Genomic DNA, 26,333 nt, shown 5'->3' with positions numbered 1-26,333 from the left:
ACTATACGAAAATAAACCACAAAGTCGGCATTTTAACCCTTAAACTGTCCAAACATAGATCTACGTTTTTTTCAACATTTGAAAGTATGTAAAAAAAGTAATCTACTTTTTTTTCGTTATATTTGAAAATATGTAAAAAAACGTAGATCTACTTTTGGAGCACTACGCATGTGAACGTAGATCTGCTTGGACAGTTTAAATGTTAATTAAAAAAAAGTCATTTTTTTTTCTTATTATGCACTGCGTGCAGGATTTTTTATATGGTACACACTGACCACACAAACCCATTCTCTCACATGTGAGCCTACCAGCTTTTTCCTGCATGATTTGAAGCCACTAGAATTTATGAGAATATATACGTCAAACACTATGGCTCGTAAGACGTATATATACGACCGAAACAGACAAAGGGTTAAGTGCCAATATGGAACATAACCCAGCTTTTTTGGTTAAGTTGTTTATTCCACTCCACGTTTTCTCATTTATCTTTTTTCCTAACATAACCGTTGTGAAAGGTGGGGGCCTACTGTATATTATGTTTCCATCCTATAAGCTATGTTTATCTACTGATCATGTAATATCCCCCTTTCAATATAATGGGTGCCTTCTTTTTAACAAGCATTCTGAAAACTGCCAGTTAAGCTTCAGTAGGGAGGATTTTTTTTTTCCAGTTTGACAGATCATATCACTGAGAAAAAATACAAAAGTTGCTTCTAAATATTTTTGAGTATAAATGCATGAAATTGACTCAAACAATGACCAAGTTCAATTCAAGGCAAGAAGAGACAGGCATCTCTCCTTTCACTTGCTGATACTGTTCAGGGTGGCATCCTGAGAGATACAGACTCATATGACTGACCAAGGGATGTGAATCTAGGGTGGGTCAGAGCAGCAGGGAATGTCCTAGGAGGGGCTGTTGGCAAGGGCTAATAAAGATCAAGTGGAAAAGAAGAGGCTTGAACATCTAAAATGCATGTGCAAGCATGTTAGATTACAGGAAGTGGAGACAAAGTGGTTTTTGGAAGTGCTGCCGAGTGCATGTGTACACAGGTGTCACTCATTTTATGCAACAGATGCATTCCTGGTTCATAACATGTAAGTGAACCCATTTCTTTTTTTTAACACGTCAGCCGTTTCTCACCATGGCAGGGTGATCCAAAAAGAAAAACCCAAAAAGAAAGAAAAAACTTTTATCTCATCATTCAACACTTTCATCATCAGTCATACATAATTACTGTCTTTGCAGAGGCACTCAAATACGACAGTTTAGAAGTCCCTTCAAACTGCCAATATTCCAAACCCCACCTCCAGGATTCAAGTCCGGCTAACTGGTTTCCCTAAATCCCTTCACAAAATATTACCCTGCTCACACTCCAACAGCTCATCAGGTCTCAAAAACCATTCGTCGCCGTTTACTAACACGCTCGCTGGAAGTCCAAGCCCCTCACCCACAAAACCTCCTTTACCCCCTCCCAAAATAACATGTAGGAAACAGACATATCTTCCAAAGCTTTGAAGATTCCACACATTTTTTTTTTTTTATTATCACACTGGCCGATTCCCATCAAGGCAGGGTGGCCCGAAAAAGAAAAACTTTCACCATCATTCACTCCATCACTGTCTTGCCAGAAGGGTGCTTTACACTACAGTTTTTAAACTGCATCATTAACACCCCTCCTTCAGAGTGTAGGCACTGTACTTACCATCTCCAGGACTCAAGTCCGGCCTGCCGGTTTCCCTGAACCCCTTCATAAATGTTACTTTGCTCACACTCCAACAGCACGTCAAGTATTAAAAACCATTTGTCTCCCTTCACATATCAAACACGCTCACGCATGCCTGCTGGAAGTCCAAGCCCCTCGCACACAAAACCTCCTTTACCCCCTCCCTCCAACCTTTCCTAGGCTGACCCCTACCCCGCCTTCCTTCCACTACAGACTGATACACTCTTGAAGTTATTCTGTTTCGCTCCATTCTCTCCACATGTCCGAACCACCTCAACAACCCTTCCTCAGCCCTCTGGACAACAGTTTTGGTAATCCCGCACCTCCTCCTAACTTCCAAACTACGAATTCTCTGCATTATATTCACACCACACATTGCTCTCAGACATGACATCTCCACTGCCTCCAGCCTTCTCCTCGCTGCAACATTCATCACCCATGCTTCACACCCATATAAGAGCGTTGGTAAAACTATACCCTCATACATTCCCCTCTTTGCCTCCAAGGACAAAGTTCTTTGTCTCCACAGACTCCTAAGTGCACCACTCACTCTTTTTCCCTCATCAATTCTATGATTCACCTCATCTTTCATAGACCCATCCGCTGACATGTCCACTCCCAAATATCTGAATACATTCACCTCCTCCATACTCTCTCCCTCCAATCTCATATCCAATCTTTCATCACCTAATCTTTTTGTTATCCTCATAACCTTACTCTTTCCTGTATTCACTTTCAATTTTCTTCTTTTGCACACCCTACCAAATTCATCCACCAATCTCTGCAACTTCTCTTCAGAATCTCCCAAGAGCACAGTGTCATCAGCAAAGAGCAACTGTGATAACTCCCACTTTATGTGTGATTCTTTATCTTTTAACTCCACGCCTCTTGCCAAGACCCTCGCATTTACTTCTCTTACAACCCCATCTATAAATATATTAAACAACCACGGTGACATCACACATCCTTGTCTAAGGCCTACTTTTACTGGGAAATAATTTCCCTCTTTCCTACATACTCTAACTTGAGCCTCACTATCCTCGTAAAAACTCTTCACTGCTTTCAGTAACCTACCTCCTACACCATACACCTGCCACATTGCCCCCCTATCCACCCTGTCATATGCCTTTTCCAAATCCATAAATGCCACAAAGACCTCTTTAGCCTTATCTAAATACTGTTCACTTATATGTTTCACTGTAAACACCTGGTCCACACACCCCCTTCCTTTCCTAAAGCCTCCTTGTTCATCTGCTATCCTATTCTCCGTCTTACTCTTAATTCTTTCAATAATAACTACCATACACTTTGCCAGGTATACTCAACAGACTTATCCCCCTATAATTTTTGCACTCTCTTTTATCCCCTTTGCCTTTATACAAAGGAACTATGCATGCTCTCTGGCAATCCCTAGATACCTTACCCTCTTCCATTATTTTTTTTTTTTATTATCACACTGGCCGATTCCCACCAAGGCAGGGTGGCCCGAAAAAGAAAAACTTTCACCATCATTCACTCCATCACTGTCTTGCCAGAAGGGTGCTTTACACTACAGTTTTTAAACTGCAACATTAACACCCCTCCTTCAGAGTGCAGGCACTGTACTTCCCATCTCCAGGACTCAAGTCCAGCCTGCCGGTTTCCCTGAACCCCTTCATAAATGTTACTTTGCTCACACTCCAACAGCACGTCAAGTATTAAAAACCATTTGTCTCCATTCACTCCTATCAAACACGCTCATGCATACCTGCTGTAAGTCCAAGCCCCTCTCACACAAAACCTCCTTTACCCCGTCTCTCCAACCTTTCCTAGGCCGACCCCTATCCCGCCTTCCTTCCACTACAGACTGATACACTCTTGAAGTCATTCTGTTTCACTCCATTCTCTCTACATGTCCGAACCACCTCAACAACCCTTCCTCAGCCCACTGGACAACAGTTTTGGTAATCCCGCACCAAATGCATGGGGAGTTTTGAATCAAGTGTGAGAGTAATGGTGGTTGGGGATTTCAATGCTAAAGTGGGTAAAAATGTTATGGAGGGAGTAGTAGGTAAATTTGGGGTGCCATGGGTAAATGTAAATGGGGAGCCTTTAATTGAGCTATGTGTAGAAAGAAATTTGGTAATAAGTAATGCATATTTTATGAAAAAGAAGATAAAATAAATATACAAGGTATGATGTAGCACATAATGAAAGAAGTTTGTTAGATTATGTATTGGTGGATAAAAGGTTGATGGGTAGGCTCCAGGATGTACATGTTTATAGAGGGGCAACTGATATATCGGATCATTATTTAGTTGTAGCTACAGTTAGAGTAAGAGGTAGATGGAAAAAGAGGAAGGTGGCAACAACAAGTAAGAGGGAGGTGAAAGTGTATAAACTAAGGGAGGAGGAAGTTCGGGCGAGATATAAGCGACTATTGGCATAAAGGTAGGATAGTGCAAAGATGAGTAGTGGGGGGGTTGAAGAGGGTTGGAATAGTTTTAAAAATGCAGTATTAGAATGTGGGGCAGAAGTTTGTGGTTATAGGAGGGTGGGGGCAGGAGGAAAGAGGAGTGATTGGTGGAATGATGAAGTAAAGGGGGTGATAAAAGAGAAAAAGGTAGCTTATGAGAGGTTTTTACAAAGCAGAAGTGTTATAAGAAGAGCAGAGTATATGGAGAGTAAAAGAAAGGTGAAGAGAGTGGTGAGAGAGTGCAAAAGGAGAGCAGATGATAGAGTGGGAGAGGCACTGTCAAGAAATTTTAATGAAAATAAGAAAAAATTTTGGAGTGAGTTAAACAAGTTAAGAAAGCCTAGGGAAAGTATGGATTTGTCAGTTAAAAACAGAGTAGGGAAGTTAGTAGATGGGGAGAGGGAGGTATGAGGTAGATGGCGAGAATATTTTGAGGAACTTAAATGTTGAGGAAGAAAGGGAGGTGGTAATTTCATGCACTGGTCAGGGAGATGTACCATCTTTTAGGAGTGAAGAAGAGCAGAATTTAAGTGTGGTGGAGGTACGTGAGGCATTACGTAGAATGAAAGGGGGTAAAGCAGCTGGAACTGATGGGATCATGACAGAAATGTTAAAAGCAGGGGGGGATATAGTGTTGGAGTGGTTGGTACTTTTGTTTAATAAATGTATGAAAGAGGGGAAGATACCTAGGGATTGGCAGAGAGCATGTATAGTCCCTTTATATAAAGGGAAAGGGGACAAAAGAGATTGTAAAAATTATAGAGGAATAAGTTTACTAAGTATACCAGGAAAAGTACACGGTAGGGTTATAATTGAAAGAATTAGAGCTAAGACAGAATGTAGGATTGCGGATGAGCAGGGAGGCTTCAGAGTGGGTAGGGGATGTGTAGATCAAGTGTTTACATTGAAGCATATATGTGAACAGTATTTAGATAAAGGTAGGGAAGTTTTTATTGCATTTATGGATTTAGAAAAGGCATATGATAGAGTGGATAGAGGAGCAATGTGGCAGATGTTGCAAGTATATGGAATAGGTGGTATGTTACTAAATGCTGTAAAGAGCTTTTATGAGGATAGTGAGGCTCAGGTTAGGGTGTGTGGAGAGGGAGACTACTTCCCGGTAAAAGTAGGTCTTAGACAGGGATGTGTAATGTCACCATGGTTGTTTAATATATTTATAGATGGGGTTGTAAAAGAAGTAAATGCTAGGGTGTTTGGGAGAGGGGTGGGATTAAATTATGGAGAATCAAATTCAAAATGGGAATTGACACAGTTACTTTTTGCTGATGATACTGTGCTTATGGGAGATTCTAAAGAAAAACTGCAAAGGTTAGTGGATGAGTTTGAGAATGTGTGTAAAGGTAGAAAGTTGAAAGTGAACATAGAAAAGAGTAAGGTGATGAGGGTATCAAATGATTTAGATAAAGAAAAATTGGATATCAAATTGGGGAGGAGTATGGAAGAAGTGAATGTTTTCAGATACTTGGGAGTTGACGTGTCGGCGGATGGATTTATGAAGGATGAGGTTAATCATAGAATTGATGAGGGAAAAAAGGTGAGTGGTGCGTTGAGGTATATGTGGAGTCAAAAAACGTTATCTATGGAGGCAAAGAAGGGAATGTATGAAAGTACAGTAGTACCAACACTCTTATATGGGTGTGAAGCTTGGGTGGTAAATGCAGCAGCGAGGAGACAGTTGGAGGCAGTGGAGATGTCCTGTTTAAGGGCAATGTGTGGTGTTAATATTATGCAGAAAATTCTGAGTGTGGAAATTAGGAGAAGGTGTGGAGTTAATAAAAGCATTAGTCAGAGGGCAGAAGAGGGGTTGAGGTGGTTTGGTCATTTAGAGAGAATGGATCAAAGTAGAATGACATGGAAAGCATATAAATATATAGGGGAAGGAAGGAGGGGTAGGGGTCGTCCTCGAAAGGGTTGGAAAGAGGGGGTAAAGGAGGTTTTGTGGGCGAGGGGCTTGGACTTCCAGCAAGCGTGCACGAGCGTGTTAGATAGGAGTGAATGGAGACGAATGATACTTGGGACCTGACGATCTGTTGAAGTGTGAGCAGGGTGATATTTAGTGAAGGGATTCAGGGAAACCGGTTATTTTCATATAGTCGGACTTGAGTCCTGGAAATGGGAAGTACAATGCCTGCACTTTAAAGGAGGGGTTTGGGATATTGGCAGTTTGGAGGGATATGTTGTGTATCTTTATACGTATATGCTTCTAAACTGTTGTATTCTGAGCACCTCTGCAAAAACAGTGATAATGTGTGAGTGTGGTGAAAGTGTTGAATGATGATGAAAGTATTTTCTTTTTGGGGATTTTCTTTCTTTCTTGGGTCACCCTGCCTCGGTGGGAGACGGCCGACTTGTTGAAAAAAAAAAAAAAAAATTATGTTCCAATAATTACAATTTATAATAGTTCTTGTGAAATAGTACTCAAATTGTAACAATCACACTGACAGGCAAACATTTTCACCTGCCCTGGTCATTTACTGTTGTCTAGAAATATTAACAATCACACTGACAGGCAAACATTTTCACCTGCCCTGGTCATTTACTGTTGTCTAGAAATATATACAAAGTATTTATAGGTCCCAGCAATGTTTTAGACATGCTGGAGTATGAACCTCCTTGAAGAATTGTGTTATGACAAGGGTCAGATAAGCGACATCTGATGAATGTGCCCTGCTGGAGGGAACCTTGACGATGTTTTTACTCTTGCACACAAACATGTCTTTGTATGTCTGCCTGCCTATCTGTACATCTATCTCTCTGCCTGTCTATCTGTACATCTATCTGTCTGCCTGTCTATCTGTACATCTATCTGTCTGCCTATCTGTACATCTATCTGTGCCTGTCTATCTGTACATCTATCTGTCTGTATCTGTCTGCCTAGCTCTGCTTATCTGTCCATCCAGTTCAGCTTATCTGTGTCTTCTGTGTGTGCCTGGATTATAATATGAACTCCTTGAATAATGGTGTTATGACAAGTGTCAGATAACAAGTGACATTTGATGAATGTGCACTGCTGGAGGGGGAACCTTGCCTTTATAATGCACACAAACTCGTGAGGCAGTAGGTAAAATGAAAGGGGGTAAGGCAGCCGGGATTGATGGGATAAAGATAGAAATGTTAAAAGCAGGTGGGGATATAGTTTTGGAGTGGTTGGTGCAATTATTTAATAAATGTATGGAAGAGGGTAAGGTACCTAGGGATTGGCAGAGAGCATGCATAGTTCCTTTGTATAAAGGCAAAGGGGACAAAAGAGAGTGCAAAAATTATAGGGGGATAAGTCTGTTGAGTGTACCTGGTAAAGTGTATGGTAGAGTTATAATTGAAAGAATTAAGAGTAAGACGGAGAATAGGATAGCAGATGAACAAGGAGGCTTTAGGAAAGGTAGGGGGTGTGTGGACCAGGTGTTTACAGTGAAACATATAAGTGAACAGTATTTAGATAAGGCTAAAGAGGTCTTTGTGGCATTTATGGATTTGGAAAAGGCGTATGACAGGGTGGATAGGGGGGCAATGTGGCAGATGTTGCAAGTGTATGGTGTAGGAGGTAGGTTACTGAAAGCAGTGAAGAGTTTTTACGAGGATAGTGAGGCTCAAGTTAGAGTATGTAGGAAAGAGGGAAATTTTTTTCCCAGTAAAAGTAGGCCTTAGACAAGGATGTGTGATGTCACCGTGGTTGTTTAATATATTTATAGATGGGGTTGTAAGAGAAGTAAATGCGAGGGTCTTGGCAAGAGGCGTGGAGTTAAAAGATAAAGAATCACACACAAAGTGGGAGTTGTCACAGCTGCTCTTTGCTGATGACACTGTGCTCTTGGGAGATTCTGAAGAGAAGTTGCAGAGATTGGTGGATGAATTTGGTAGGGTGTGCAAAAGAAGAAAATTAAAGGTGAATACAGGAAAGAGTAAGGTTATGAGGATAACAAAAAGATTAGGTGATGAAAGATTGAATATCAGATTGGAGGGAGAGAGTATGGAGGAGGTGAACGTATTCAGATATTTGGGAGTGGACGTGTCAGCGGATGGGTCTATGAAAGATGAGGTGAATCATAGAATTGATGAGGGAAAAAGAGTGAGTGGTGCACTTAGGAGTCTGTGGAGACAAAGAACTTTGTCCTTGGAGGCAAAGAGGGGAATGTATGAGAGTATAGTTTTACCAACGCTCTTATATGGGTGTGAAGCGTGGGTGATGAATGTTGAAGCGAGGAGAAGGCTGGAGGCAGTGGAGATGTCGTGTCTGAGGGCAATGTGTGGTGTGAATATAATGCAGAGAATTCGTAGTTTGGAAGTTAGGAGGAGGTGCGGGATTACCAAAACTGTTGTCCAGAGGGCTGAGGAAGGGTTGTTGAGGTGGTTCGGACATGTAGAGAGAATGGAGCGAAACAGAATGACTTCAAGAGTGTATCAGTCTGTAGTGGATGGAAGGCGGGGTAGGGGTCGGCCTAGGAAGGGTTGGAGGGAGGGGGTAAAGGAGGTTTTGTGTGCAAGGGGCTTGGACTTCCAGCAGGCATGCGTGAGCGTGTTTGATAGGAGTGAATGGAGACAAATGGTTTTTAATACTTGACGTGCTGTTGGAGTGTGAGCAAAGTAACATTTATGAAGGGATTCAGGGAAACCGGCAGGCCGGACTTGAGTCCTGGAGATGGGAAGTACAGTGCCTGCACTCTGAAGGAGGGGTGTTAATGTTGCAGTTTAAAAACTGTAGTGTAAAGCACCCTTCTGGCAAGACAGTGATGGAGTGAATGATGGTGAAAGTTTTTCTTTTTCGGGCCACCCTGCCTTGGTGGGAATCGGCCAGTGTGATAATAAAAAAAAATAAACTCTGTATGTCTGTGTCAGTCTGTGTCTATCTGTACATCTGTCTGCCTAGCTCTGCTTATCTGTCTGTCTAGTTCTGCTTATCTGTCTTTCTGTCTGCCTGTGTGTGTCTGTCTTTCCATCTGCATGTCTGTCTCAGGGAGCAGCTAGTACACCTGTTGGTTTGTGGTGTATGGGCCGCTCCCTGTTTGCTGAGCAAGTGACACTGCTATTATTTGCTGCAGCGAGGAGGAGGTTGGAGGCAGTGGAGATGTCCTGTTTAAGGGCAGTGTGTGGTGCAAATATTATGCAGAAAATTCGGAGTGTGGAAATTAGGAGGTGTGAATTTAATAAAAGTATTAGTCAGAGGGCAGAATAGGGGTTGTTGAGGTGGTTTGGTCATTTAGAAAGAAAGGATCAAAGTAGAATGACATGGAGAGCATATAAATCTGTAGGGGAACGCAGGGTAGGGGTCGTCCTCGAAAGAGTTGGAGGGAGGGGGTAAAGAAGGTTTTGTGGGCGAGGGGCTTGGACTTACAGCAAGCGTGTGTGAGCGTGTTAGGAGTGAATGGAGACGAATGGTATTTGTGAGCTGACGAGCTGTTGGAGTGTGAGCAGGGTAATATATAGTGAAGGGATTCAGGGAAACCGGTTATTTTATATAGCCGGACTTGAGTTTTGGAAATGGGAAGTACAATGCCTGCACTTTAAAGGAGGGGTTTAGGATATTGGCAGTTTGGAAGGATATGTTGTGTATCTTTATACATATATACTTCTAAACTGTTGTATTTTGAGCACCTCTGCAAAAACAGTGATTATGTGTGAGTGAGGTGAAAGTGTTGAATGATGATGAAAGTATTTTCTTTTTGGGGATTTTCTTTCTTTTTGGGTCACCCTACCTCGGTGGAAGACAGCCAACTTGTTGGAAAAAAATCTATAAACACTGTATAGCACATGACCAGGAATTGTTGGGTTATCCTAGGTAATTTACATTATGTATATTTGTATTTATGAGTACATGTGAGAGATATGGACAGATACAAATAGACAGTGATATAGACAGACAGAGATATAGACAAATACAGAGACAGCCAAAGCTAGCCAGCCGAATACATAAGAACACTGCGGCAGGCCTACTGGCCCATGCAAAGCAGGTCCATGTCACCCCCCAGCTTAGACCAATGACCCACCTAGTCAGCTCACATCCACTGAAAGAAGGAGCACGACATCTGACCCAGTAGCACAAGCTAGTCAGGTCCAACTCACATCCACCTAAACCCACTCATGCATTTATCTAACCTATTTTTACTTTCCTCTTAAAATGTGGGTGTTAATATGACATGACATCAATGAATCATTGGTGTTTGCCACACTATTTGCTCTAGCTGGTGCTCAGTTGAACTGGTGCTCTCACAAGGTACTAAGTGCTCCCAAATTTTTTCATAGTGAGCACACTGAGTGTACAGCCCAATTCTTTCATGTCTAGGCGATTCAGGCCTATCGCACCAAATTTGAAGGAATGAAAAATAAAACGCTGATCTATGTTCGGAGCCCACCGCACGTGAATGTATATCTACATGTGGACAGTTTAAACCTTTCAGGGTTTCGGCCGTACTAGTACAGCTTATGACCCAGGGTTTTTGACGTACTAGTACGCCTAAATTCTAACATCCTCAAATCTAGTGAAAGCTGGTAGGCCTACATATGAAAGAATGGGTCTATGAGGTCAGTGTGCGCAGTATAAAAGAAATCCTGCAGCACACAGTACATAATGAGAAAAAAAAAACTGACCGTGTTTTTGGATTAAAACAGCGACTTTGCACTTTATTTTCGTATGGTATTTATTATTGCATTCTAGTTTTCCTGGTCTCATTTTATAGAATGGAAGACGTGTTACAGAAATTGAGATGATTTTGACTGGTTTTACAATGAAAAGTACCTTCAAATTGAGCTCAAAGTAGCAGAAATATTTGATTTTTACCAAAGTTCAAAAGTAAACAAATCATGCCAAATGTTCAACTGACGAGTCTAACATTCTTTCACAAGTACGCTGATGTTATTTATACCCTTTCTACACTAATGCAGTAGTCTGCATAACAGTAAATCTTCTATTTTTTTGTAAGAATAAAAATTCAAAGTGGAAAGCCAAAGAAATATAAGGGCCTGGGGATGTGACTAACAAACAGAACTTGTTATTTTAGTGCCAAGAATGTCTTTTTTGTTTATTCTGGACCCCATTCGGAAATTAGCATCTTTTGAAATTTGTGAAATTGCTAAATTCTGACCACTTTATTGGATAGTTGAAATCAGTAAATGGGTGGTTTCTTGTACTCATTTGATAGAAAAAATGGAGTTCTAGCAAAATAGTTATGATTTTTGTAGACTAGTACACTGGAATTGGCCGAAAATAGGGCTCAAAGTGGGCAAAATCGCCGATGCGTAAGCACCGTCAAGACCACTACCTTCACGAGAGCATAATTCTGTAAGTTTACCATCAAATTTCATACTTATGGTGTTATTATGATCGGGAAAAGATTTTCTATCTTTCCATAAGAATTTTTTTTTTTTTTTTTTTTTAAATTTGGGGACCCTGAGAACATGTCTCAGAGAGGACCTGGGAACCCTGAAGGGGTTAAGGGTTAACCAAATCATTAGCTAATGCATTCTTTACCTGTTTAATTTGGCAGATACATCTTTATCATCCATAAAGCACTCAATATTAATAGGAAGATCTGTAGAATTGGCCGACATTTGTTTCTTGAGCTTCTCTACCTCAGTACAGAGTCGAAGCCAGGCACGAGGATTTCCAGTTGCATCAATCTGTTTAAGTAGCAATATTAAAATACTAGTTAAATTCTGAGCCTACAAAAAAATTCTAACATTTCACTACAGAAACTTCGCACCATCACTTGTATAAATAACTGTACTGTACTGAATCAACTTACCTTGTATTTTGATTTAAATTCCATGGCAAAATGATGAGCCATGAGACGATCAAAGTCACGGCCTCCAAGATTGGCATCTGCAGCTGTGGCCAACATCTTAAGTTTCCCTTTATTAAAGGCTACAGCAGACACCTAGAATTTAAAAATAAATTAAGCATTATTTATATGAATGATAAAGGGACATATCCCTGGTCTCCTGAGCCACTAGGTCATAATTATATAAACTAGGTCTGTAAATTATTCATGATTTTAACCCCTTTGGTGTTGGTCCCATAATATTGCGGCTCTGAAGCAGTGTCGGTCCCGTAATATGCCAAAATTCTAACGGCATCAAATCTGGTGGGAGAAACCTGGTAGGCCTACATGCGAGAGAATGGGTCTGTGTGGCCAGTGTGACCAGTATAAAAAAAAAATCCTGTATTACGCACTGCATACTGAGAAAAAACTGCGGCTGTTTTTGGTTTAAAGAGAGACTTTGTAGCATGTTTTAGTATGGTTATGGTTGTTTTCTCATTTACTTGGTTTCATTTGATAGAATGGAAGATATATTACAAAAACAGATAATTTTGATTGGTTTACAGACAAAGTAGCTTAAAATTGAGCTCAAAATAGCGGAAATGTTCAATTTTTGCCGATGTTCAGGAGTAAACAAGTTACACCCCGTGTCCAATACACATCAACTGGTGGGTCTAATGTGTGTTCATGAATGCACTGATATTATTTATACAATTATAACAATAACAGTAAATTTTCTATTTTTTTGTGAATAAAAATTCAAAATGAAAAGCAGGTGTAATGTGAGAAGGGCCTGGAGACGTGACTAATGAACAGAGAAAATATTATTTTAGTTCCAGGAATATCTGCAATTTATTCTGGACCCTATTTTGAAATTGGCCTTCCTTGAATCTTTTGTGAAATTGGCCAAATTAGTAATTTCTGATCACTACTGGGTAGCTGAAATAAGTAAATGGGCGGATTCTTGTACTCACAGTCGATAGAATAAAAGGGGTACTACCAAAATAGGCATGAGTCTGGTCGGCCAGAACAATGGAATTGGCCAAAAATAGGGCGCAAAGTGGGCGAATCGCCAATGTGTAAATATCGCCGAGACCGTTAATTTTGCGAGATCGTAATTCCGTAAGTTTGCTATCAAATTTCGTACTTTTGGTTTCATTACCTTCAGAAAAAGATTATCATTCCATAAGAAAATTTTTACTGAAAATTCTTCGACCCTGAAAGCAAGTTTGTGAGCAGGGGTCATGACACTCAAAGGGTTAAGGACAAAAAAAAAAAGGGGGGGGGGGAGGGGAGGCAATTTTTTTCAGTGAGGGAGGGAGGCATTAGACACATGGAGAATGTTAAACCCATAATTCACTGGGGGTAAAAAAATGGTTGCCAAAGATATTTGAAGGTATATAGGGGTTGCTGAATTCAAAGATGTAAGTAGGTTTTTCAAATTGGGTCTAGTTTACAAGGGAATTTAGCCATAATGCATGTACAGTGGAACCTCTGCTTAAGAACTTAATCCATTCCGTGGCCTTGTTCCTATCCTGATTTATTCGTATGCTGGGTTAATTTTCCTCATTAAAATTAACTGAAATGCCATTAATTCATTCCTGGGGAATTCCAGCTGTCAGGAGGCATGATAAAATGGTACTTCAATATGACGCTAATATCAGCTCTACGGCTTATTTGGGGTGCCAGGGGTAAATGAAAATGGGGAGCCTTTAATTGAGCTATGTGTAGAAAAGGTTTGGTAATAATACATATTTTATGAAAAAGACGATAAGTAAATATACAAGGTATGATATAGCACGTAATGAAAGTAGTTTGTATATTATGTATTGGTGGATAAAAGGTTGATGGGTAGGCTCCAGAATGTACATGTTTATAGAGGGGCAACTGACATAACGGATCATTATCTAGTTGTAGCTACAGTTAGACTAAGAGGTAGAAGGCACAAGAGGAAAATGGCAACAAGTAAGAGGGAGGTGAAAGTGTATAAACTAAGGGAGGAGGAAGTTCGGGTGAGATATAAGCCACTATTGGCAGAAAGGTGGGCTGGTGCAAGTATGAGTAGTGGGGGGGGGGGGGGGAATAGTTTTAAAAATGCAGTATTAGAATGTGGGGCAGAAGTTTGTGGTTATAGGAGGGTGGGTGCAGGAGGAAAGGGGAGTGATTGGTGGAATGATGAAGTAAAGGGTGTGATAAAAGAGAAGGTTTTTACAAAGCAGAAGTGTTATAAGAAGAGTAGAGAATATGGAGAGTAAAAGAAAGGTGAAGAGATTGGCAAGAGACTGCAAAAGGAGAGCGGATAATAGTAGGAGAGGTACTGTCAAGAAATTTTAATGAAAATAAGAAAAAATTTTGAAGCGAGTAAAACAAGTTAAGAAAGCCTAGGGAACGAATGGATTTGTCAGTTAAAAACAGTGTAGGGGAGTTAGTAGATGGGGAAATGGCGAGAATATTTTGAGGAACTTTTAAATGCCGACGAAGAAAGGGAGGCAGTAATTTCATGCACTGGACAGGGAGGTATACCATCTTTTAGGAGTAAAGAAGAGCGGGATGTAAGTGTGGGGGAGGTGCCCGAGGCATTATGTAGAATGAAAGGGGGTAAAGCAGCTGGAACTGATGGGATCATGACAAATGTTAAAAGCAGGAGGGGATTTAGTGTTGGAGTGGTTGGTATTTTTCTTTCAATAACAACCCTACCATACACTTTTTCCTGGTATACTCAGTAAACTTATTCCTCTATAATTTTTACAATCTCTTTTATCCCCCTTCCCTTTATATAAAGGGACTATATATGCTCTCTGCCAATCTCTAGGTACCTTTCCCTCTTTCATACATTTATTAAACAAAAATACCAACCACTCCAACACTATATTCCCCCCTGCTTTTAACATTTCTGTCATGATCCCATCAGTTCTAGCTGCTTTATCCCCTTTCATTCTATGTAATGCCTCATGCACCTCCCCCACACTCACATCCTGTTCTTCACTCCTAAAAGATGATACACCTCCCTGGCCAGTGCATGAAATTACCGCCTCTCTTTCTTCGTCGACATTTAAAAGTTCCTCAAAATATTCTCGCCATCTACCCAAAACCTCGCTTTTCCCATCTACTAACTCCCCTACTCTGTTTTTAACTGACAAATCTATTTGTTCCCTAGCTTTCTTAACTTGTTTAACTCACTCCAAAATTTTTTCTTTTCATCAAAATTTCTTGACAGTGTCTCTCCCACTCTAGTACCTGCTCTCCTTTTGCACTCTTTCACCACTCTCTTCACCTTTCTTTTACTCTCATATACTCTACTCTTCTTATAACACTTCTGCTTTGTAAAAACCTCTCATAAGCTAACCTTTTCTCTTTTATCACAACCTTTACTTCATCATTCCACCAATCACTCCTCTTTCCTCCTGCACCCATCCTCCTATAACCACAAACTTCTGCCCCACATTCTAATACTGCAGTTTTAAAACTATTCCAACCCTCTTCAACCCCCCACTGCTCATACTTTCACCAGTCCACCTTTCTGCCAATAGTTGCTTATATCTCACCCGAACTTCCTCCTCCCTTAGTTTATACACTCTCACCTCCCTCTTACTTGTTGTTGCCATTTTCCTCTTTCCCATCTACCTCTTACTCTAACTGTAGCTACAACTATTTAATGATCCGATATGTCAGTTGCCCCTCTATAAACGTGTACATCCTGGAGCCTACCCATCAATGTTTTATCCACCAATACATAATCGAACAAACTACTTTCATTACGTGCTATATCATGCCTTGTATATTTATTTATCCTCTTCTTCATAAAATATGTATTACTTATTACTAAACCTTTTTCTACACATAGCTCAATTAAAGGCTCCCCATTTTCATTTACCCCTGGCACCCCAAATTTACCTACTTCCCCCTCCCCAACATTTTTGCCCACTTTAGCATTGAAATCCCCAACCACCTTTACTCTCACACTTGGTTCAAAACTCCCCACACATTCACTCAACATTTCCCCAAATCTCTCTCTCTCCTCTACATTTCTCTCTTTTCCAGGTGTATATACGCTTACTATAACCCACTTCTCACATCCAACCTTTATTTTACTCCACATAATCTTTGAATTAATACATTTATAGTCCCTCTTTTCCTGCCATAACTTATCCTTCAACATTATTGCTACTCCTCCTTTAGCTCTAACTCTATTTGAAACCCCTGACCTAATCCCATTTATTCCTCTCCACTGAAACTCTCCTACCCCCTTCATCTTTGTTTCACTTAAAGCCATTACATCCAGCTTCTCATTCATAACATCCACAATCATCTCTTTCTTATCATTTGCACAACATCCATGCACATTCAGACTTCCCACTTTGACAATTTTCTTCTTATTCCTTTTAGTAATTATTACAGGAAAAGGGGCATTTTAGTTGACTTTTACAACACGCATGGCTTACGGAGGAAAGATTTTTATTCCATTTCCCCATGGATATAAAAGGAAAAGTAGTAAGACCAAGAACTATTAAGATAAAATCAAAGAAAACTCAGACGAGTGTGTATAAATAAACATGCACATGTATGTGTAGTGTGACCTAAGTGTAAGTAGAAGTAGCAAGACGTACCTGAAACCTTGCATGTTTATGAGACAGAAAAAAGACACCAGCAATCCTACCATCATGTAAAACAATTACAGGTTTCCGTTTTACACTCACTTGGCAGGACTGTAGTACCTCCCTGGGCGGTTGCTGTCTACCAACCTACTACACTGAAGTATATATGTGAACAGTATTTAGATAAAGGTAGTGAAGTTTTTATTGCATTTATGGATTTAGAAAAGGCACATGATAGAGTGGATAGGGGAGCAATGTGGCAGATGTTGCAAGTATATGGAATAAGTGGCAAGTGACTAAATGCTGAAAAGAGCATTTATGAGGATAGTGAGGCTCAGGTTAGGGTGTGTAGAAGAGAGGGAGACTACTTCCCGGTAAAAGTAGGTCTTAGACAGGGATGTTTAATGTCACCATGGTTGTTTAATATATTTATAGACGGGGATGTAAAAGAAGTAAATGCTAGGGTGTTTGGGAAGGGGTGGGATTAAATTATGGGGAATCAAACACAAAATAGGAAGTGACAGTTACTTTTTGCTGATAAGTTGATGAGGATATCAAATGATTTACATTAAGAAAAATTGGATATCAAATTGGGGAGGAGGAGCATGGAAGAAGTGAATGTTTTCAGATATTTGGGAGTTGATGTATCAGCGGATGGATATATGAAGGATGAGTGTAATCATAGGATTGATGAAGGAAAAAAGATGAGTGGTGCACTGAGGTATATTTGGAGACAAAAAATTTTATCTATGGAGGCAAAGAAGGGAATGTATGAAAGTATAGTAGTACCAACACTCTTATATGGATGTGAAGCTTGGGTTGTAAATGCTGCAGTGAGGAGGCGGTTGGAGGCAGTGGAGATGTCCTGTCTAAGGAAAATGTGTGGTGCTAATATTATGCAGAAAATTCGGAGTGTGGAAATTAGGAGAAGGTGTGGAGTTAATAAAAGTATGTCAGAGGACTGAAGAGGGGTTGTTGAGGTGGTTTGGCCATTTAGAGAGAATGGATCAAAGTAGAAAGGGAAAGGAAGGCAGGGTAGGCCTCGTCCTCGAAAAGGTTGGAGAGAGGGGGTAAAGGAGATTTTGTGGGCGAGGGGCTTGGACTTCCAGCAAGCGTGCGTGAGCATGTTAGATAGGAGTGAATGGAAACGAATGGTATTTGGGACCTGACCATCTGTTGGAGTGTGAGCAGGGTAATACGTAGTGAAGGGATTCAGGGAAACCAGTTGTTTTATATAGCTAGACTTGAGTCCTGGAAATGGGAAGTACAATGCCTGCACTCTAAAGGAGGGGTTTGGGATATTGGCAGTTTGGAGGGATATCATGTATTTTTATACATGTATACTTCTAAACTGCTGTATTCTGAACACCTCTGCAAAAACAGTGATTATGTATGAGTGAGGTGAAAGCACTGAATGATGATAAAATTATTTTCTCTTTGGGGATTTATGGGTCACCCTACCTCGGTGGGAGACGGCCAACTTGTTAAAAAAAAAAAATAATAAAAATAGTACATGTAAATGTATGTATAGGACAAAATTTGAAAGTGAACACAGATAAAGAGTAAGGTGATGAGGGGTATCAAACGAGTTAGGTAAAGAAAAAATGGATATCACAATGGAGGGGAGAGAGATTGGGAAAGAGAACATGTTCACATATTTTGGAGTGGATGGGTTTATGAAGGAAAAGCTAAACCATAGAATTGATGAAGGAAAGAAGGTGGATGGAGCATTGAAGTATCAGTGGAGACAAAGAACGTTATACATGGAGGCAAAGAAGGGAATATACAAGAGTATAGTAGTACCAACACTCTTATATGGGTGTGAAGCATGCAATGTAAATGCTGCAGTGAGGAGGCTGAAGGCATTGGAAATATCATATCTAAGGGCAATGTGTGGTGTAAATATTATGCAGAGAATTTGTAGCATGGAAATTAGGTGGTGTGAAGTTACTAAAAGTATTATTCAGAGGGCTAAAAAGGGGTTGTTGAGAGGATAGAGCAAAACAGGATGACTTGGAGGGAGTATAAATCTGTGGTGGAGGAGAGGAGGGGTAGGGGTTATTCTAGGAAAGGATGGAGGGTGGGGGTAAAGGAGTGTGTGTGTGCAAGGGGCTTCAACATACAGCAGACATGGGTGAGCATGTTAGATAGGAGTGAATGGAGATGAATGATTTTTGGGACCTGACGAGCTGTTGGAGTGTGAGCATGGTAATATTTTGTGAAGGGATTCAGGGAAACCAGTTAGCCAAACTCGAGTCCTGGAAATGGGAAGTACAATGCCTGCACTTAAAAGGAGGGGTTTGGGATGTTGGCAGTTTGGAGGGACTTCTAAACTGTTGTATCTGAGCACCTCTGCAATGACAGTGATTATGTATGAGGTGAAAGTGTTGAATAATTAAAGTATTTTCTTTTTGGGGATTTTCTTTCTTTTTGGGGATTTTCTTTCTTTTTGGGTCACCTTTACATACACATATACATACAGTGGAACCTCAGTGTTCATGATTAATCCGTTCTAAGAAGTCCGACAAAAACTGAATCGTACAAAAACTGAAGCAATGTTTCCCATAAGAAATAATGCAAATCCAATTAATCCATTCCAGACACCCAAAAATATTAACAAAAAATACATTTTATAGAGAATAACTATAGTTTTACATACAGAAAACAATGAGAAATAAATATAAATGACTAATGAAATGGATAAATGAACATTTACCATCACTTTTACCTTTATTGAAGACTCTTGTTAGCGTATGGAAGACGGCGAGGAGAGGAGTGGGAGGAGAAGAGGTTATTGTTTGGAAGGAGAATCCCCTTCCATAAGGACTTCAAGTATCAAGGCCCTATCCGGGGGTTACTTCCCTTCTTAGTCTTACTGCCACTAGGACCAGCTTGAGTCACTATACCCCCGTCGAACAAAAAAATCAGTCCGGAAAGGTCTGTTTCTAGCATCTCTAAGATTTGCCTAAAATGGGACAAGGCATTGTCTTTAAACATGTTGCAGACATGGCTTGGAACAGCTTTGTTGGAGTGATATTTCTCCAGAAAACTTTGCAACTCGCTCCACTTTGCACACGTCCTTAATCACTGAAGAAGCAACATTCTCCCCTCTCTCTTCCTCCTCCTCTGAAGCAATTTCCTCAGCTGCAGTCTATTGCTGTTCCAGTTGAAGGTCTTGCAGCTCTTCAGTGGTTAGTTCTTCCCTGTGGTTATCCACCAACTCTTCCCCATCCTGGCCACTCACATCCAACCCCATGGACTTCCCCAAAGACAATAGATTACACAATAGACGTAGGGTCATCTCGCCTTCTTTATCAAAGGGCTGGCACTCAAAACTTTCTTTGGCCCCATGGTGGCTTATTTAGCAGTCGCACTCAATAAACAAACACCAAAAACAATGGATGAACGTGCAGGGTGATGCTCACTCAACGAAAAACAAAGGCAGACTGAAATACGAACGCATGGGATGCTTTGTGCGGGCACTTGAGTGGACGAGTCATGCAAAAGCGTTTGATACGGACCATTTTCAACTCTACGAAAACCGAGCAGATATACAAAAACTGGGACAAAATTTTGATGAAAAAAGAGTCATCGAAAACTGAATCCTATGAAAACTGGGGTATACAAAAACCGAGGTTCCACTATATACATCTCCAATGAATGTAATCCTATTTTCCCCACATGGTTTTCTGTTCATTTTACACAATTTACGTCATTTTCAGTAACAACTACCATATAACCAACAGTCAGCTGTACTATAAAACTACTATACAGTACTACTGTATAATACATACTGTACTTTTAGTTTTATTTTAAATACAGCACTTTGCAGGTACTGTATTATACTGTATACCTGTATATTGAATGTACAAAGGTTGATTCAACATGCATATGAAGGGTATCAATTTGAGTAAAATTAGCAGTGAACAGACTTTAGTAACATTTGTAAAAATAATAATAATAAAAAAATGGATTTTAACAATTCATTTTATTTTTAACACACTGGCCATCTCCCACTAAGGTAAAGTGACCCAAAAAAGAAGCACTTTCACCATCATTGTCTTGCCAGAGGGGTATAGACACTACAGTTCAGATATCCATACCCCTCCTTTAGAATGCAGGCACTATATTTCCTACCTCAAGGACTCAAGTCTGGCCAACTGTTTCCCTGAATCTCTTCACAAAATGTTACCTTGCTCACACTCCAACAGAACTTAACTTTACGATGATGTGTCCTTTTACATAATTCTACCAGTCATACATCCCATAAAAAGGACAAATGAACACAAGCACACAAGTCAGTGTACATACAAGTCTACAACACTTACCTGTATATTTGAATTTCCACAATCAACAAAGACAACATTCCTTGGCTTTTCCTCTGGTCCTGGAAGGTCTTGTTTGTAAATACCATATGCTAGGGCAGTGGCTGTGGTTTCATTGAAAAGACGTAATACATTTAGCCCGGCAGTAACTGCAGCATCCAACATTGCACGACGCTCGGCATCAGTAAAATAACAAGGAACCTGCAAAGATAAATGTTCAACATAAGCCTCAACAACATCTGCCACAGAACCACTGCTGTTATTCACATCATTGTAAATTTATAAACACAGCATTCATCCACCAGTGAATTACATTTTATATGTTGCCTCCAAACTCCAGGCAATTTATTAATCCATGCCTTTCTATACATCAAAAACACTATATAGACACTAAGTACATGCATTTCAAAAATATGGTGTATACAGTACAGTATATACTAATCTGCTAATGGTCCCTGAGAAGGCCTGGTCCTAAAATGAAATAAGAACCATAACACAGGTAAGACGTGCATACTATAAATGTAAGTAGAATTTTTACCACATGCCATTTCTCATCAAGATTTGTAGTATTTCCCTACTACCTTGAGTTCATGAGAAAAAGACCAGCAATAAAGCCAGTGTGCAGCATTTAACAGGCTTTCAATTTAATATTTACATGGCAGAACACTTTGTACCTCCTTGGATGGCTGCTGTCCTCAAGACTAATATCTACAGTAATTACTGTGTAATATGAATGCACAGCATACTTTTTCAAATGTAAAATTCTTCATCTGGGACAAGTGACCTCTTGCCCCTTTTTCAAGTGGCCATTTTGGGAACAGTCACAATATTAAACAAGGATGGCTTAGAAACCTAAACCAGAGATGCTGTGTGCTAATAAATTATATTTACTTCCATGGGGAGTGCTAAACCCATAGGGGTCATATAGCACCTAGGGGAATGGGAGGCATTCAGGCTCAATTGAAAAGGGAGAGCAGGTCTAATTTCTTGGAGCAAGAGCCCCTTATTGGCATAAAGGAACCTCCCTGGAGGAGAGTACTGACAAAAATGAAATCATGGCAATAGAAATTTTAACTGGTGTCAATTTCATATTTTATAAAGAAATCTTTATTCTTCCAAGTCTGCAGCAGATTATGAACTAAAGAATTTACAGCGAGTACTGACTTATTATATATATAAACAAGTCTGCTTATGAAATTTAGGGGAATTACTTTTGTATTTGCTTTGTTCAGTTTTAAATAATATTTCAAACCTGCTTTGAGAAGAATTCAGATTTCAGTCCTTTTTGTATAAGAGATATGATGAATTGCATTAAAGTCCAAGATCTAAACATTTAATTAAGGACCAAACACAGTCTGAGAAATGGGAGGGGTTGCAGTAACAGAGCTTCATCATAGGAAAGGAAGGAAATGTCCAGTTCCTTCGAAAAATAACCCTTCACCAACATCAAGGTATACATAATTGCAAGGCTGCACGTTACAGCAAGTATAAATACCTAAGCCATTTCTCACATTATTTCATGAACTGGCATGTCCAACATTAAAAAAAAAAAATCTCAAAACCAGTTTAAAACATCACACTGGTCAACAACCAAAATGCTTCCGAGACCAGAGTAGCAATTTCCAACTAATTTTAGGTCACTGACAATGAATATCATGGTTAAAATTGTTTGTTAGCTCTATTTTTCAATATACACCTACGTGTCACAAAAGTTTCCAACAGGCTTGCAGCAGTGTGTCACACTCACAGTCACTGTCCTCCATTATTGTTCCAGAAGTCATAAAAGGTGATTGTGCTGTGCGAGTTTATATTTTGAGGCGAAAGGAAGGCGATTTTCTTAGACAGCAGCAGTACTTGGTTTGGCTATGTGAATGGGACAGCAATGCAAGAAGTTCTCACTACATCAGAAGAGACTGGCCACCTTGTCAATCATTGGAGCCTAGGATGAAAAATGTTGAACATCCACCTCTTACTGAGCCAAACAAAATTTTGCTACCACCACTACACAAAACTGGGGTTCATGAAAAACTTTGTAAAAGCTATGGACAAATCCAGTAAAGGAGTCAAGTATTTAACATCAAAATTCCCCTCGCTGAGCAAAGCTAAGATAAGAGAGGGAGTCTTCAATGGTCCTCAGATTTGAGAGCTTCTTAAAGATGGTGACTCTGAATCAGACCTTCATGGGAGGAGAAAGCTGCTTGGGAAGCATTCAGGTTAGTGGTGAACAGATTTCTCGGAAACAGAAGGAAACTATGAAGAATTGGTAGAAAACCTCATCAAGGCTTGCAAGAACATGGGATGTAACATGACACTTAAAATCCACCTTTTGGACTCGCATTTAGACTTTTTTCCAGTGAACTGTGAAGCAGTTAGTGATGAACATAGTGAAAGGTTTCACTTAAGATATTTGAACTATGGAAAAATGGTACCAAGGCAAATGGGGGCACAAGAATGCTTGCAGACTATTGCTGGACACTGGCAAAAGAGGATTCTTCAGCCCACTATAAGCGTCAAGCAAAAAGGCAGAAAGTAGATACATTAGTTTAAAACATACTGACACATATTGTATGTTATAAAAAAATAATCAAATACAGTGGACCCCCTCTTTACGATCAGCTCCCAATGCGACCAATTATGTAAGTGTATTTATGTAAGTGCGTTTGTACGTGTATGTTTGGGAGTCTGAAATGGACTAATCTAATTCACAATATTCCTTATGGGAACAAATTCGTTCAGTAATGGCACCCGAACATACTTCTGGAATGAAATAATATCGTAAACCGGGGGTCCACTGTATTACATATCTCGTATCTTTAAATCTATAGCCAACAAGCATTTTTCAAGGTGATATTAGGATTCAGAACATGAAGATACACAAGAATTAACTAATCTCATAAGAAGCATAACTATTCAAAAATTGTTGACCAGTGAACCAAATGAAGCAAATACAAAATTAATTCCCCTAAACCATGACTACTGGAATAGTTCAACCTCAAGGTTTTGGTGGCACTATAATGACTCATTCTCACCTCCAAAATCTGACCTTTCTGTCATTTCAAATTGTATCAGAGAGGGCTGCAAATAGCCCCATGGATTATAAAGGTAAAGAAACAATTCTCCAGACACACACACACTGAGTGGAATTCAGCCACAAAGCACATTTAATCCAAGATAACCCAGTCAAGTCAACGACTTAATTCCATGTTTTGAGGAGAACTGCACTCTGAAACCATTTGTAAGACAAGTATTCCTTGTACAGTGTAAGAAGACCAAAATAGTAATTATACAAATGGAACAATGTTGGGCTAAGATTTCCCCATGTTAGAAGTGCTAAAACATCATTAAACACATCTAATATAATAAGAAACTCCTGTACACATGTTAAACATTAAAAGCAATTAAAAAAACAGAGAAAATATATCATCTTAGCATAAATATCGCTGGTGCATTTATACAACTGTTGCCGATAAGTTTTTCATTTTTTCGCCCAATTCAACACACCACAAAATTTTAAGTTTTTACCAGATTCCAAAAGTTTTATTCTTATTCAATTCAGAAAAAGACACACCATTATTAAAAAAAAAAAAAAACCCTTCTCACACAAGAATTTTTATTTGTGGGTCTGCCACAGTCCAAGGGTAAAACATTACCTCGAGATGTTAACATTTAAAGATTTTCAGCCAAGACAAACCAAAACATATGTTGTAAAAAAAAAAAAAAAAAAAAAAAAAAAAAAAGTGTATAATGAGTTTGGTGTTACCATTACAAAAAGCCTGATTAAAATACCCCCCCCCCCCTACTTGATTTTCAGAAGGTGCACAAGTGTTGAAAGTTTCAAGTGTGTATTTTCCCAGATACTTTTCTTTTAAAACAACAGACAGTCCTCTGAAGATATTACCATAAGACATCCCACCTTCAGATAATAAATCTGCATTGGTTGCACATGTCTAAACATTCAAGTTGTGAACTTACCCCTATAACAACATCGTTGACCTTAATACCAAGCGCTTGCTCAGCTGTGAGTTTCAGTTTGCTGAAAAGCATTGCTGTTATTTGGATAGGTGTGAATATTTGCTCTTCATTAAGATACTGCACCACGATACCAACACCTCTGTCTGGAAGCTCAACAACTCGAAAGGGAAATGATGATATTTCAGCTTGCACTTTAGGGTCCCTGAAAAAGATTTAACAAAGTTACTGCACCACAATTCTGATACATAAGAACATAAGCGTGTATGCACCTGGAGAAGAGAGAAGTGTAGAGGAGAGAGAGAGATTCTGGGAAATGTTAAGTGAATGCGTGGGGAGTTTTGAATCAAGTGTGAGAGTAATGGTGGTTGGGGATTTCAATGCTAAAGTGGGTAAAAATGTTATGGAGGGAGTAGTAGGTAAATTTGGGGTGCCAGGGGTAAATGTAAATGGGGAGCCTTTAATTGAGCTATGTGTAGAAAGAAATTTGGTAATAAGTAATACATATTTTATGAAAAAGAGGATAAATAAATATACAAGGTATGATGTAGGACGTAATGAAAGTAGTTTGTTAGATTATGTATTGGTGGATAAAAGGTTGATGGGTAGGCTCCAGGATGTACATGTTTATAGAGGGGCAACTGATATATCAGATCATTATTTAGTTGTAGCTACAGTTAGAGTAAGAGGTAGATGGGAAAAGAGGAAGGTGGCAACAACAAGTAAGAGGGAGGTGAAAGTGTATAAACTAAGGGAGGAGGAAGTTCGGGCGAGATATAAGCGACTGTTGGCAGAAAGGTGGGCTAGTGCAAAGATGAGTAGTGGGGGGGTTGAAGAGGGTTGGAATAGTTTTAAAAATGCAGTATTAGAATGTGGGGCAGAAGTTTGTGGTTATAGGAGGGTGGGGGCAGGAGGAAAGAGGAGTGATTGGTGGAATGATGAAGTAAAGGGTGTGATAAAAGAGAAAAAGGTAGCTTACGAGAGGTTTTTACAAAGCAGAAGTGTTATAAGAAGAGCAGAGTATATGGAGAGTAAAAGAAAGGTGAAGAGAGTGGTGAGAGAGTGCAAAAGGAGAGCAGATGAAAGAGTGGGAGAGGCACTGTCAAGAAATTTTAATGAAAATAAGAAAAAATTTTGGAGTGAGTTAAACAAGTTAAGAAAGCCTAGGGAAAGTATGGATTTGTCCGTTAAAAACAGAGTAGGGGAGTTAGTAGATGGGGAGAGGGAGGTATTAGGTAGATGGCGAGAATATTTTGAGGAACTTTTAAATGTTAAGGAAGAAAGGGAGGCGGTAATTTCATGCACTGGCCAGGGAGGTATACCATCTTTTAGGAGTGAAGAAGAGCAGAATGTAAGTGTGGTGGAGGTACGTGAGGCATTACGTAGAATGAAAGGGGGTAAAGCAGCTGGAACTGATGGGATCATGACAGAAATGTTAAAAGCAGGGGGGGATATAGTGTTGGAGTGGTTGGTACTTTTGTTTAATAAATGTA

At 39.8% G+C, this 26,333-nt stretch overlaps 1 protein-coding gene across 3 annotated transcripts in view; it reads right to left on the bottom strand.

Moving 5' to 3' along the window:
* Hsp110 (heat shock protein 70Cb) overlaps positions 1 to 26,333 on the bottom strand; it is a 200,455-nt gene that overhangs the window by 136,809 nt on the left and 37,313 nt on the right. For all 3 annotated transcript variants that reach the window (XM_070093392.1, XM_070093393.1, XM_070093394.1), the window contains exons 3-6: positions 24,844 to 25,045; positions 20,875 to 21,072; positions 11,937 to 12,068; positions 11,663 to 11,811 (exon numbers count right to left, since the gene is read on the bottom strand). In XM_070093392.1, coding sequence (XP_069949493.1) covers positions 11,663 to 11,811; positions 11,937 to 12,068; positions 20,875 to 21,072; positions 24,844 to 25,045 — 681 coding nt within the window. The remainder of the gene's footprint in view (positions 1 to 11,662; positions 11,812 to 11,936; positions 12,069 to 20,874; positions 21,073 to 24,843; positions 25,046 to 26,333) is intronic.

This window comes from Cherax quadricarinatus, chromosome 42 (genome assembly GCF_038502225.1).
Source record: "Cherax quadricarinatus isolate ZL_2023a chromosome 42, ASM3850222v1, whole genome shotgun sequence".
Taxonomy (NCBI): domain Eukaryota; kingdom Metazoa; phylum Arthropoda; class Malacostraca; order Decapoda; family Parastacidae; genus Cherax; species Cherax quadricarinatus.
Note: the sequence above shows the minus strand (reverse complement) of the source record. Positions and strands in the feature narration are given on the sequence as shown.